This window comes from Taudactylus pleione, unplaced genomic scaffold (assembly GCF_031769625.1).
Source record: "Taudactylus pleione unplaced genomic scaffold, aTauple2 ptg000660l, whole genome shotgun sequence".
NCBI lineage: Eukaryota > Metazoa > Chordata > Amphibia > Anura > Myobatrachidae > Taudactylus > Taudactylus pleione.
The window spans coordinates 984,445-999,794 of NW_028285062.1; the positions used below are offsets into that span (position 1 = coordinate 984,445).

The window sequence follows — 15,350 nt, forward strand, 5'->3', positions numbered from 1 at the left end:
GATCGGTGAAATCTAACGAGTTGGATTTCACTGATTTGCCGATCATGATCAAAATATTATCATGATTTGCAAATAGGTGAATTCTAACATGTATGATTTCATCGATCCTCTGACAGATGGCGGAACATGGATGGTCACCGGTCGGCATATCCGACCGGCAGATCGGTGTTTCCGATCCAATCACAGGATCCGGGAATCTGTTGGCTAGTGTATGTGGGCTGTTATCCTTCTCAGCGCCCCCGGCTATTTTATTGGTGTCGGATTTAACCATTGATTAAATTGCTTCACTGCCCAATAATATTGTAACAGATTTCTATATATCTTCTATCAACTGACATAAAATAGGGGGGGGGGTTTGCTTGCCAATTAGAAATGACGCGTTTCGCCCGCTATTTTTATCTAATCATGTTCATTTCATGGTTTGCAAGGATCACAAAAAAAAGAGCTAAGCTGGGCCCATAAAGCAAACACCCAACCGTAAAAGAAAATAAATACGAAGAAAACATAAAGGTCTTGTGATATATATTAGCAACACAGCTTTCGTTATAAATTATAATGAGCCAGGAAATCGGCCAGATCCGCGCAGGATATACTGTACATAAGTGTATATAGATCAGTTACATTTCCTCAGCAATCCTGACTATGTATCACCTGTGCTGAATGAGCTGTTGTATAGCCGCAGTTATTCATTTGGGTATATAAAGACATCAGTAAAGTTTCATGTAGTATTGACAAACCCACAACCAGTATTATATTATTAATATATAAATTGCACAAGAATTCATCAATCGTTACAGGTAGACAGACAGGGATACTTACTGCAGCTAAGAACAGCTTCCACTCCAGTCACACCGCACGCCCAGAATACCGGGACATCGCCCGGCTGCGGCTGTACCGCGTCTCCATAATCGGTTTCCTGCAGATCTCTGATACCGAGGAAATCTGCACAGAGACAGCCCGGAAAATCATAAGTACATCTCATGGTAGAGAATAAAAGCTGTGCGATGTAACATGACGAGAATATCTGTATGTAACATGACGAGAATATCTGTATGTAACATGACGAGAATATCTGTATGTAACATGACGAGAATATCTGTATGTAACATGACAACAATATCCGTATGTAACATGACAACAATATCCGTATGTAACATGACAACAATATCCGTATGTAACATGACAACAATATCCGTATGTAACATGACGAGAATATCTGTATGTAACATGACGAGAATATCTGCATGTAACATGACAAGAATATCTGCATGTAACATGACAAGAATATCTGCATGTAACATGACAATACTATCTGCATGTAACATGACAAGAATATCCGTATGTAACATGACAAGAATATCCGTATGTAACATGACGAGAATATCCGTATGTAACATGACGAGAATATCTGTATGTAACATGACAAGAATATCTGCATGTAACATGACAAGAATATCTGCATGTAACATGACAAGAATATCTGCATGTAACATGACATATGCACATGCAGAAACTTCTTACATAAGCGAAATCATTGTATTCCCTTTAAGAAGGGGTAAACTGGGACACTAAGGTTATTTTTTTACATTTCAAATCTATACCAATATAATAAGGACACTATGGAACCTATTTTCATGAAAACTTCATCATTGTGTAGTGGAAATAACCTAGGAAAAAACCTGCACTTTGTTTCATCTCCATCCGTTAGTTATAGAATAGGCTACATAGCAGTCTGTGCACAGGGCACACAGTGACATTGGTGAGATAGGTGTGGCACCATGTGTGTGGCTGGTAAGGGGTGGGGGGGAGAGGTGCTTTGGGCCTGCGGTCACATGAATAGAATAGGCTACATAGCAGTCTGTGCACAGGGCACACAGTGACATTGGTGAGATAGGTGTGGCATCATACACACGGCTGGTAAGGGGTGAGGGGCTTTGGGCCTGCGGTCACATGAATAGGATAGGCTACATAGCAGTCTGTGCACAGGGCACACAGTGACATTGGTGAGATAGGTGTGGCATCATACACACGGCTGGTAAGGGGTGAGGGGAGAGGGGCTTTGGGCCTGCGGTCACATGAATAGGATAGGGTACATAGCAGTCAGTGCACAGGGCACACAGTGACATAGGTGTGAGTGGTGGGTGAATAGGATAGGTCACATAGCAGTCTGTGCACAGGGCACACAGTGACATTGGTGTGAATGGTGGGTGAATAGGATAGGCTACATAGCAGTCTGTGCACAGGGCACACAGTGACATTGGTGTGAATGGTGGATGAATAGGATAGGCTACATAGCAGTCTGTGCACAGGGCACACAGTGACATTGGTGAGATAGGTGTGGCACCATGTGAATATATAAGAATTTTTACATCAGTAGATAGGAAGGAGATGGTCCTATACAACTGCATTTGATAAGGATCCTTACCCAGAGTGTGTAACAGTACATTCAGGGCTTCGGGCACAGAGGTGTGGGGGGAGGGGGAACACCAGTCTCTAGCAAATTGTTACTTTTCTCCAACAAACGACAGATGAAGAACTCGTGGAACTTTTTTGTATCAATAAAAATATCATCAACACCTGGGGCCCGGAAAGAAATGCCTGAGAGGAATCCCATAAAAGGGCCTCATTAGTACTTCCCACGTTGTCCATGAAAAAGATCTTCCCAGGTATAGTTAAATCCCTTCTGGTTGGAATTGATGGGTGCCACTTCTGATTTAACTTCCAGAACTGGATCCCCTGAGACAAAGACAGATCAAGATCCAAGTATACTGGGGAGTGGTGCGATATAGGAGGAGGGAAATACTGCATGTCAGCAGTGGAAGGGATCAGAACCGGAGGCACCAGCATGAGGTCAATGAGAGAGTGGTGGAGTGACGGGAGAGTCCTGAGGATTACGGTGTCTCCAGTAATGAATTAAACCCAGTTCAGCAATCAGTTTAGGAGTCGGGACAGAAGGAGCCGGAGCAGGCAACTCCTACTTTCGGCGGATCAGACTATAATCGGGAAAATCGGCCAGTGTGCACACGCTATATCAGTGATGATGCGCGTTCCCATGCGTCGTCAGCGACATCGCCCGTCAGACCTGCATGCAGCATGGCACCTGCTGTCGCGCCATCACTCCCGGCATCGGCAAGTGTGCATACACTTGCTGATGCCGACACCCCCGCCGGGACCCGCTGCACATCGTTAAGTGTGTACCCAGCGGGCAGGGAAGTAGGAACTGAACCAATAAAGCTATCCTTAGCAGGAGCTGTCCTGCAAAAAACTAAGAGCATTTCCAACAGCTGTCTCTCATCGCACAGTAAGACAGAGGACCTCATTCAGAGGCGCTCGAAAAAAGCGAGCGCTCGCTCTGAATGAGGGCGGCCGCATCTATTCTCCGGCCCGGCCTCCTGGCCGCTCGCTAGGCAGCTTTAGCGAGCGGCCAGGTTGTGGCTTGCGACGAGACCCTTGTGGTAGGGTCTCGTCTGCCGCAAGCCCCAGTGAGCTTTCATCTCTATTAGAGCCGGAAGCTCACCACTGACATCATGAGTGATGTCAGTGGGGCCACCCCTAAATGGCAGGCGTTCCTTTGGGAACACCTCCGTTTGGCAAGCCACCCCCCCGCCCCGCCTACAAAATGGTGCGAGCTGTCGATCACCATCGACAGCCGTCCCTTTTGTAGTAAGCCCCGAAGCGAGAGAATTTCTCTCTCGCTCCGGGGCTTGCGCACACGCAGTGCGGCCACTGCGCGTGTGCAGGGTCTCTACATCGACCTGCTTGCAAGCCGGTCTGAATGAGACCCAGAGTTACATGGACAATATATACATACAGAATGGTCAGAGCAATGCTTAATGAGAGCCAGGAACCCAAGGAAAACCAGGCCCGCGAGCATCAGGCACCAGTCCAGGACAGGCAGGCAGCCAGCTCAGCAACTGTGGCAGGAAAAACAATTAGTAAAAGGCAGCCAACCATAGAAGTCAACGTGCAGCTCAAAGTCTCTGCCTCAGCCAGTTACTGACGCCCTGCGGGGAGGTAAAGGAGTGTGTAGCTCCATCCGTAACACGAAGCTGGGCGGCAAAACGCATGGGGTATGGGAGGTGTAGATCCCGGAGCTTGCGCTTGACAATAGCGAATTGGGAGTGACTTTTACCTCCATAGCTTAGATAGAAACAGAGTGGTTTTCATATCCATGCAGACGTATCAAACAGAGCAGAGAAGAGCAAAGCATTCTTGAGAAGGAGCTCCCAGCTGGGGTGACTGACAGGGAGGGTGATGCACTCACTACACAGCATCCCGACCATACACCTGGACAAGCCGGTCTTCTAGGAACTTCTCTGCTCCCTCAGCACCCGCTTCAGCAAATCCACAAAGACTAAAATAATTTCCCCAAAGCCGACCCTCCAGGTCTGATATCTCTTTCTTGCAGAAGTCCAGCTGAGAGGCCAGATCACAGAGTTGACATTACATATGGGACGTGGGATCCTGCAGAGTGGAGATGCAATGTTCTGCCTCACCATCGCACTCACTCATATTTTTGACGGTCAGAACGTATGGACATATAAGGACCTTATTAAGGTTGTTGTCTACCTGCACCTCGCCGGTGACCTTTTTTTTTTCACTGCCAGGTGCACCCGTTGAAAGGTGGGGACAATAGCCTCCACAGGAGGGACAGCAGTACAGGGAAGCACCGCGGGGGCAGGATTTGAAGCAGATAATCGAGAAAACTTTTTAAGTATAACCCGACTCAGGGCCTGATTCAGACCCGCTCACGAGCGCTGAACGCTCGCAAGCAGGTCGATGGTGCCCTAGTGCGCATGCGCAAGACCCCGGGAGCGACGGGGAAGCCGTCGCTCCAGGTCTTGCACCAAAGGGGGCGTGCTGTCGATGTTGATTGACAGCACGCCCCCTTTGGTGGGTGTGCCGGGGCGTGGCTGCCAGACGGAGGCGTTCCCATGGGAACGCCTGCCGTCTGGGTCCGGCCCCACTGACATCACTAGTGATGTCAGTGGGAGTGATTTTGGCTCTGATAGAGCCAAAATCACTCCAGGGCTTGTGGCAGGGAGACCCTACCGCAGGGTCTCGTCGCAAGCCCGATGGTCAAGACCATCGCGACCATCATCATGGACGCTCGCATAAGCTGTGGGTGGTAACCCACAGCTATGCGAGCGTCCGAGAGGCCGCTCCAAGTTTAGGTAGGAGGGCCCTGAGTCAGAGCGAGCGCTCTGGTCAGAGCGTCTGGCTCTGAATCAGGCCCACAGTGTTCTGTGTCTCCTGTTGGGTTGGGTAACGCTAAGAGCAGGTAACTGGCCTCACAGGCTGTAAATGGTGGGTGCAGTGAGAAGGCGCACCGCTCCAGGGCTACTAATAATGGGGAGGGAATCCACACGGCTGTTCACGGACACTCACAGGAGCAGGAAGCAGCAAAACCGACAAAACCGGAGATACTGGATAGATCAAAAGGACTTAACCAAATTTGTCTGTTCGCCCGTGTATGGGAACAAATGGCGGATTGTCATTTGCTCCCATACATTACCAGTTTAACGGTCCGACCAGCCAGACTGGACAGATGATCTTATAGTAATCTTTAAAGTACAAGTGGTGCTAATATCTGTATAATCTCCTGTATATGACATCGGTATAAATGATAAGTTGGGATGAGGTGATGTATATACATTACATTATAATGAGATGGTTATGAGGACTTCTGACCTGAGGAGCCAATATGGACGGGTGCCCCGTGGTACTTCTCCATAGGGTGTGTGGCTATCACTGCGGCGAGCAGCTTGTCCTGAGGAATCGGTCTCATGGTGACCACCAGATTGCAGGAGAACTGACCCACCGCCTGGCAGGGAACCACAGTCTGCAGGAGAGAGAGCCCAGAATGAACAACAGGAGAGGGACCTGATATAACACGTTGTTCCCTGTGCCTATACGGAGAGCTCCCCCAGATGCAGAGATGGTATAATGCTCACCACCGGACCTAAGCCCGGCGGATGAGATACCGACGTCGATCCAGACTAAGGTAAGTAACACCCCTAACCCTCCCTTTGCCCCCCCCCCTTAATTCTCCCTTAGGGGTGCCTAACCCCCCTCCCCTAGTGCCTAACTTTAACCTCCCCCCTGGGGTGCCTAAAACTAACCCTCCCGAGGGGGTGCCTAAACCTAACCTCCATCCGGTGGTGCCTGACCATAGCCCCCCTTCCCCTAGCCTAAACCTAACCCTCCCAGGGGGGTGCTAACCCTAAGTTCACCCGGGAGTCCCAAATCCTAACGCCCCCTAACCCCCCACCCCCGGCACCCGGTTTATCTACAATCGGTATGCCGGGCGTCGGGATTCCGGCGTAGGGCTGATGATAGGCGTCGGTATTTAGACGCCTATCACTAGTCCCATGCCGGGATTTCACAGTCGGGAGGCTGGTGGTCAGCATTTCGACAGCCAGCTTCCTGATTACATCCCGTGGGTGCAATTGAGATGGTCAGGTGAGGACCCCTGGTCCACGTGACATGGAATGACAGATCTACTGTAACAGCATGTGGCTGCTAGCACACATTGACCAGGTTGGTCAGATTCAGACAAAGACCCCATTACCCGGGGTCACAGCGCAGTCACCCCTTACCTTGTACATGCTGACGTTCCGTTCCTGCTCCACGTTCCGCACAGGGACCCCCAGCTTCTGCACGGCACTTTCAAAGGAGAAACTGCAGCCCAGGTAAAAGGTCACCATGTCCTTCAGCTGCTCAGAGTAAGTCTCCAGGCTGGTGACAGTCCCAGTGTAGACGCCATGCTCATACCTCCGATACTGAAGGCAGTCTGTCCTACAACATAATCCAGGTGGGAACATGACAAACGCACCACAGACAGATAAACGAGGAGCCCGACAGGGGGATCACTCACCGGATGTCAGAGTCACTGCTCAGCGGGGGACACTGCCACTCACCGGGGGCACTGCGGTACAGCAGGGGGAGAGGGCCGCTGTTGGCCTGGCAGAACCTCTCAAAGTCATCTGCCAGGGATTTCTGTAGGATCACCACGTTGGCCTGGTTATAGCCTAAAACATATAAATAAATTATCAGGTTCCACATCCTCTGATCTGACGTTTCATGTTACTAGTTATTGGGCAGGACCTTCCCGCCATAATGCAATGTTACATCCCGCCATAACGCAATGTTACAATCCGCCATAATGCAATGTTACAATCCGCCATAACGCAATGTTACAATCCGCCATAACGCAATGTTACATCCCGCCATAATGTAATGTTACATCCTGCCATAATGTAATGTTACATCCTGCCATAATGTAATGTTACATCCCGCCATAATGTAATGTTACATCCCGCCATAACGCAATGTTACATCCCGCCATAACGCAATGTTACATCCCGCCATAATGTAATGTTACATCCCGCCATAATGTAATGTTACATCCCGCCATAATGTAATGTTACATCCCGCCATAACGCAATGTTACATTCCGCCATAATGTAATGTTACATCCCGCCATAATGTAATGTTACATCCCGCCATAATGTAATGTTACATCCCGCCATAATGCAATGTTACTTTCCTGAAGAATAAATCACCAATGTAGACTTTGGCACTGACTATATTTTTCCATAAAAGACGTTATTTGGGGTAATTAATGGAGGCGTGGGGAGTTGGGTTACCTGTACTCATCACAGTTTGCAGAAATACCAAATTGTTTAAACATTGGTGTCTTGTCGATAAAATAAAATACAATGGTCCGGGCATGTGTTATGGTGGAATGGTGCCATGGTGGAATGGATTCAGTATGATTTACCGCTGGCCGCATGGCATGGTTCAAATCCCGACAGCGGCATCCCAGCAGCAGTGAAAATCCTGATCGTCGAAAAGTAAGTATTGACTAACCTATTCTACCCCCTAACCCTCCCTTAGGGGTGCCTAACCCTAATCCCCCCTTCCCCATTGCCTAACCTGTCCCCCGGGGGGGGTGCCTAACCCTCCTTTCCCCTAGCCCAAACCTAACCTCCTGGGAGGGTGCCTAATCCTAAGTGCCCCCCCCCCGCGTGGCTGTCCGCACCCGGCTTACCTTTGATCGGTAAGCCAGGTGTCGGGCTCCCGACATAGGGAAAATGACAGGAGTCGGTATTTCGACGGCTGTCATTTAACCCTTGCCGGGATTATACAGTCGGGAAGCCGACGGTCGGGATTCCGTCCATCGGCTTCCTGACTGCTTCCCGGTGGAATCTTGCTATAGTGGAATGGGGGAACGGGGCTAGGGGGGAACGGGGCTAAGGTGCTATGGGGGAATGGGGCTAGGGGGAACGGTGCTAAGTTGGAACGGTGCTAGGGGGGAACGGTGCTATGGGGGAACGGGGCTATGGTGCTATTGGGGAACGGGGCTAGGGAGGAACGGGGCTATGGGGGAACGGGGCTATGGGGGAACGGGGCTAGTGGGGAACGGGGCTATGGTGCTATGGGGGAACGGGGCTAGGGGGGAACGGGGCTAGTGTGCTATGTTGGAACGGTGCTATGGGGGAATGATGGAGTAAGGAAGGTTCCCTCCTGAGTGCGGCACTTCCAGCTGTGTTGTGTCCGTTACCCAGGGGCAAGTTGGGGGTTGTAGTTCTACACCCGCTAGAGAGTGCCCCAGGTTGCCAACGTCTGTACAGGGCGACCGGCATAAACCGTGAGACCAGCCTGTACAGGGTGACCGCAATATACAGTGTGAACGGCCTTATACAGCGTGACCGGCCTACGCAGGGTGACCGGCCTTATACAGGGTGACCGGCCTTATACAGGGTGACCGGCCTTATACAGGGTGACCGGCCTTATACAGGGTGACTGGCATATATAGTGTGATTGGCATACACATGGTGACCGGCATTAACGCCTGTGGGTAACTGAAGTGCAATGTCCCTTATGGCTAGAAAATCCATAGCAGGGTTTAACGAAAAAAAAAAACTTTAGTGACCCTAAATTACAGTGACCCTAAGTTACAGTGTAAAAGTCCTTCCCAGCAATCACGGTCTATGTGACGGTTGCTGAAACTGCAGGAGATGACGCGCAGGCTGACGCCACCGCGACTAGAAGACAAGGACCTGTACAGTCTGCAAACGCGCTAAGCCAACGGGTCTTACATTTCCCACTGAGACCAAAATGACTGCATGTCTGCTTAGCAAACCAATTACACAGCCAGGGGCGGTGCTAGGGTGCTCAGCGCCCCACAGCAAACTATACATTTGTGCCCTCCCTCCCATTCTTTATAAAGGGACAGCTGCAAAAAGGGGTGTGGTCTCAAGAAAGGGGAGTGGCCACAATAGCACCCACAATTCAAATGACGCCACACAGTAACACAATCTTATTTACATTACACCCCACATGGTAGTGTCCCTTATTCACATTATTACACACACTAGTGCCCCTTATGCACAATGCCCACAGTAGTAGTGCCCCTCACATGCAATGCCCACAGTAGTAGTGCCCCTTATACACAACGCCCACAATGTCCACAGTAGTAGTGTCCCCTATACAGTGTCCACAGTGGTAGTGTCCCTTACACATAATGACCACAGTAGTAGTGCCCCCTATAAAATGCCCACTGTAGTAGTGCCCCCTATACAATGCCCGGAGAAGTAGTGTTTCATTACGGGCCCATCTAGGTCTCTCAACCCACAGGTTATGAAACCCTGGTTTAATATTCATTTACAAGAGCACGGGCTCCATCTTGTGGCAGAGACAGAGTACTGCTCAGGCTTCACAGGAATTTAAAACTAACAAAAAAAACCTAAGCACAATTTGGAGGATCTGGTGAAGAACAAACACGTTACATATATCACATACACTTACACTGCAAAATTTTATAAGAAAAAGTAAAATTATTCAGCATATGTAAGGATCAAAAAACAAGAGATATGGTAAGAACTTACCTTTGTTATTGATTCAGAGCCGGACGGTCTGAACGAGCGCCGGCTCTGAATCAGGGAGTTTTGGTTTTTTTTGGTGGGTCCTCCTGGACGCTCGCATAGCTGTGGGTTACCACCCACAGCTTATGCGAACGTCCATGATGATGGTCGCGATGGTCAAGACCATCGCGACCATCGGGCTGGCGACGAGACCCTGCGGTAGGGTCTCGCTGCCGCAAGCCCTGGAGTGATTTTGGCTCTATCAGAGCCTACAGTTACTATAGAAACGTTTCAGTGATCTCCTAGAATTGGAGAATTTGTCTCCCCTTTGTTCTGTTGTTTTGTTGTGTCCTTTAATTATTTACCTTGATAGGTTACTCTAGCCATCTTTTCCTTGTCTATTTTAATGAATATTAATAAAATTTTAAGTTTTTATTTACAACTCTCAATATTATAGGAGTGTGCCCCGTATATGGAGTCTTTCCTTCTCTACCCTTTGTTACTGATATAGTTTACTCCTGGGCTGCACCACCTTTTTCTTGTTTTTTACACCTCTCACTAATTATTCATTCCTGTGCAATCATTTCCCTATTCCCCTTACTCCATTCATAAACCCTCCTGTGTATAAGCCTCACAAATAACTAAACGAAGCCAACAGGCCAAAGTTTGTTAGTTGGCCGGCCAACCCCTCTTGTGAAAACCAAAGTGGAACAAACAAGGAATCCGACTTCCGAACAGAACTAGTCAGGTCCACATAAATTCAGAGAGCACGGACCACATCCAAGGAAGCCTCACCAGCCGAAAGGTCAAGTGACTGAAAGGCCGGCACAACAATTTCTTGATTAATGTGAAACTTAGAAACCACTTTAGGCAAAAAAACCAGGGCGAGTGCGAAGCACTGCCCTGTGCTGGTGAAAGGTCAGAAAGGGAGGACGACAGGAAAGCGCCGAAGCAAGCGCCAGGAGAAAAAGAGTATTAGAAGTCAACCACTTGAGCTCCACAGACTCAAGGGGTTCAAATGGAGGCCCCTGGAGGGCCCAAATAACCACCGCCAACTCCCAAGGAGCCACTGGGGGCAAAAAGGGAGGCTGAATCCTGAGAGCAGCCTGGAAAAAGGTGTGGACATCTGGTAAAGAAGCCACACAGACAGTGTGGAGACATGAACCTTCAGAGAAGACAGGCGTAAGCAAAGGTCCAAACCAGACTGAAGGAACGCCAAAATCCTAGAAACACGAAACACTTAGGTATCGTAAAGTCTCGAGGCGCACCAGCGAAAATAAGTATGCCACACTCTGAGGTAAGTACTGGCAGAGGCAGGCTTATGCACCCGAAGCATCGTGCAAATGACTGAGCTAGAAAAAACCCCTGGACCTTAAGATGGATGTCTCAAGAGTCATGCCGTGAAATACAGACGGCCCAGGTCCAGATGAAGGCAGAGACCCTGAGACAACAGGTCCGGACGTTGAGGCAGAAGGAACGGAGTGTCGATGGAGAGACTCCGAAGATCTGAGTACCAAGAACGTCTGGGCCAAGCTGGAGTCATCAGCATAAGCTTGCCGCCATCCTGATTGAATTTCCGAAGAACCCGAGGTAGAAGGGATATCGGAGGGAAGAGATACGCAAACTGGAAGGACCTCCTGACCGCCAGAGCATCCACCAGACTAGTTTGTGCGTCTCTTGTCCTGGATCCGAACACGTGCAACTTATGATTGTGACGGGAGGCCATGAGGTCCACCTCCAGAAGGCCCCACTTTTTCACTTCTTTGTGAAGCGACCATTCCCCGGGATGCACGTCGTGACGGCTGAGGAAGCCTGCCTCCCAGGGGAGGACTCCTGGAATGAACACTGGCGAGATGGCTGCAAGATGGCACTCCACCCAAGACAGGATGCATGACATCTCTGTCATGCTGCCCGACTGCGAGTGTCCCCTTGATGTTGATGTACTTGTCGGACTGAGCCTGCACAGCTCTTCCGTGAAGAACGTGACTTGACAACTGGAAGGCCCGATACATGGGCCAAATTTCCAGACTGTTGATCGGGAGAATTGCTTCTTCCGCTGTCCAACGGCCCTGAAGGGAGAGTGAACCATCACTGCACCCCAACCCCAGAGACTGGCATCTCTTGTCAGGAGAACCCGGTCTGCGATCCAAAAGGGGCGACCGTTGGTGAGATGAGATGTCTGAAGCCACCAAGATAGGGACAGACGCACCTCCGGAGACAACACCAGCATCTGAGTTCTGATCCGGTGTGGTAACCCGTTCCACTTGGATAGAATCAGCCCCTGCAGTGGCATGGAATGGAACTCGGCATATTCCACCAGGTCGAATGCCGACACCATGGACCCCAGAACCCGCATTGCCGAGTGGACCAACACTCTGCAACTGTTCAGGCAACTGCGCACCCGTAGTTGTACATAGGAGATCTTTTCTGGAGTTAGAAAGATCCTTTGCTGCTGAGAATTCAGAAGGGCTCCAAAATGTACCATCCTTTACGAGGGAATTAGGGAGGATTTTTTCCAATTTATCAGCCACCCGTGCACTTGCAGACAAGTGATCGTCAGGTGTAGAGGTTGTAGAAGTACCTCCAGAGAACTCGCCAGCAACAGGAGGTCGACGAGATCCGGTAGAAGCCGTATACCCTAGCTCAGAAGATGGGCAGCCATGACTGCCATCACTTTGGCAAATACCCTTGTGGCCGAGGAGCGGCCTAAGGTTAGAGCCTGAACCTGGAAGTGGTGCTGCCATATAGCAAACCGCAGATACAGCTGGTGTGAAGGTGCTATAGGAACATGAGGGTATGCATCTTGGATGTCCAGGGAAACCATGTAGTCCCCAGGTTCCATAGCCAGAATGATGGAACGCAAAGTTTCCATCCTGAGTTTGGGGACTATGAGGAGCTTGTTCAAAGACTTCAGGTTGAGAGTAGGCTGATGAGACCCATTGTGTTTCTGAACCAGAAACAGAGTAGAGTAGTAACCCGTCCCGCACTGAGAAAGCGGGAATGGAACAATAACCCTTGCTTTCCGCAAGGACTCTATGGCTTCCTGAATCTGCAAGGCCTTGGCTTCATCCGATGGAGAACTCTTGCAGAAAAACTGGTGGGGAGACCTGTGACAAAAGGAGAGGACGTACCCCTGAGAGACCACTTCTCGTACCAACGTATTCGTGGTGGTATTGCACCAACACTGGGCAAATTGAAGAAGTCGGCCTCCCACTCTGGGATCCCCCAGAGGGAGACACGTCCCATCAGGCAGAGGGTTTATCCTCTGCTTTGGAAGCAGGGCGTCTAGCACTCCAAGCTTGTTTCTTAGGCTTAGCGGCTGCCTTGGCGGCCGCTTGCCTGGGGAAGGACTGACCCTTGGATTTCCCTTGAGTACGAAAGGACCGAAATGCAGAGGTTCTAGCCTTGGAAGGCACAGCTGCTGAAGGCAGAAAAGCAGACTGTGGTGTCTACAATTTTGTCCAAGTCTGGACCAAAAAATAACTCTCCATTGAAGGGCAAGGCCTCCAGGCCTTTCTTGGAATCAGCATCCACCCTCCAAGAGCGTAACCACAAAGAGCGGTGAGCAGACACAAGCTGTGGCCAAGACCCTGGAGGTCAACAGACTGGCATCCAAAGCATCTCTCATCTGTCCCACCAAAGCTTTCTGGAGCTCAGGAGCTTCTTCAGCAAGGTTATCCTCAAGCACATTGGCCCAGCTCTCAATGGCCTTAGTCACTCTGGAGATGGCCATAGACAGAGGGGTCACAGCCCCCAAGAGAGAATAGATTGACTTCAAGTAAGTCTCCACTTTCCTGTCCGTGGAATCCTTTAGGGAGGAGATGGAAGGCAAAGGCAGCGTAGCGCTCTTGATTAAGCGAGTAACATGAGAATCCACCGCAGGCGGGGATTCCCACTTCTTGCAATGACCTACAGGAAACGGGTAGCTAGAGGCCAAACGTTTCTGCGGCTGGAACCTCTTACTAGGCGACTGCCAGGCCTCCGCCATGTGGTCAGTCAACTGGTCAGCGAGAGGAAAAACAGCTGAATTCATTTTTACCGGTTTGAAATTTGGGAATTTTGATTTGTCAAGAAAGGATTGTACCGTCCTAACCAATGCTGGTACATTAATAGAAGACCTGGTTTCCACCTCCCGGACAGGAGTCAGAGTCCTCAGGAATTTCCCAGTATCCTTCTAGGGTGGGGACGCTGCTGTGCTGAAAGGAGAATCCGCCGCCCGAAGGAAGCATCCTGAGAGGCAAAGGTGTCAAACGCGAAATACCTCACAAAAGGTATGTACAGAGGACCACGTGGCAGCCTTGGAGATCTGGACTGCAGAGGCACCACGTCGAGCTGCCCACGAAGGACCCACAGACCTAGTGGAATGAGCCCTCACAGAGGATGGAACCGGCAGGCCTTCATGAAGATAAGCTTCTGAAATTGCCATACGGATCCAACCTGCCAAAGTTTGCTTTGAAGCAGGCCAACCTTTTTTACGGAAGCCATAGAGGACAAACAAGGCGTCCGACTTCCTAAACGAAGAAGTGCGGTCAACATAAATCCTTAAGGCCCGCACAACGTCCAAAGTGGCCTCACCCACTGAAAGATCAGGTGAGTTAAAAGCCGGCACAACGATTTCCTCGTTGATATGAAAACGGGAAACAACTTTGGGAAGAGAATCAGGACGAGTGCGCAGCACCGCTCCCTGTTCCCATGAAAAATCAAGAAAGGGGGTCTACAAGAGAGAGCCCATAAATCTGAAACACGTCTGGCCGAAGCGATGGCCAGAAGGAAAATTGTTTTAGCTGTCGGCCATTTAAGATCCACTGAGCCCAGTGGTTCAAACGGCGGTCCCTGGAGAGCCCTCAGGACCACAGCTAAATCCCAAGGAGCCACCGGTGGAACAAATGGCGGCTGAATTCGAAGAACACTTTGCATAAAGGTGCGCGCATCAGGGATTGTAGCAATCCTACGATGGAACCAGACAGACAGGGCAGACCCCGCACCTTCAAAGAAGCAAGGCGAAGCCCATGGTCTAGTCCCGCCTGTAGGAAGGCTAGCACTCAAGACAGACGGAACGCCCGAGGTGCATAACCTCTCGGTCGACACCATTGGAAGAATGTATGCCACACACGATGGTATATTCTTGCAGAAGACGGTTTCTGAGCTCTCAGCATAGTGCGTACTACAGAGCTGGAAAACCCCCTGGACCTTAACATGGCCGTCTCAACAGCCACGTCGTCAAAGACAGCCGAGTCAGGTCCACGTGAAGACAAGGACCCTGTGACAGTAGGTCCGGTCGTAGTGGCAACCGCAGAGGAATGTCCACGGACAGACCCTGAAGGTCTGAGAACCAGTGCCGTCTGAGCCACACGGAAGCTATCAAAAGGAGCGTCCCTCCTTCTTGTTTGAATTTCCGGATTACCTGTGGAAGAAGGGAAAACGGAGGAAAGAGATAAGCAAACCAGATCGTCCACTGGACGGACAGAGCATCCACCAGAG

The 15,350-nt window shown here is 50.1% G+C and overlaps 1 protein-coding gene across 4 annotated transcripts in view; it reads right to left on the reverse strand.

Moving 5' to 3' along the window:
- DGLUCY (D-glutamate cyclase) overlaps positions 1-15,350 on the reverse strand; it is a 110,003-nt gene that overhangs the window by 76,072 nt on the left and 18,581 nt on the right. For all 4 annotated transcript variants that reach the window (XM_088455546.1, XM_088455545.1, XM_088455548.1 and 1 more), the window contains exons 3-6: positions 6,878-7,031; positions 6,600-6,798; positions 5,692-5,842; positions 820-942 (exon numbers count right to left, since the gene is read on the reverse strand). In XM_088455546.1, coding sequence (XP_088311672.1) covers positions 820-942; positions 5,692-5,842; positions 6,600-6,798; positions 6,878-7,031 — 627 coding nt within the window. The remainder of the gene's footprint in view (positions 1-819; positions 943-5,691; positions 5,843-6,599; positions 6,799-6,877; positions 7,032-15,350) is intronic.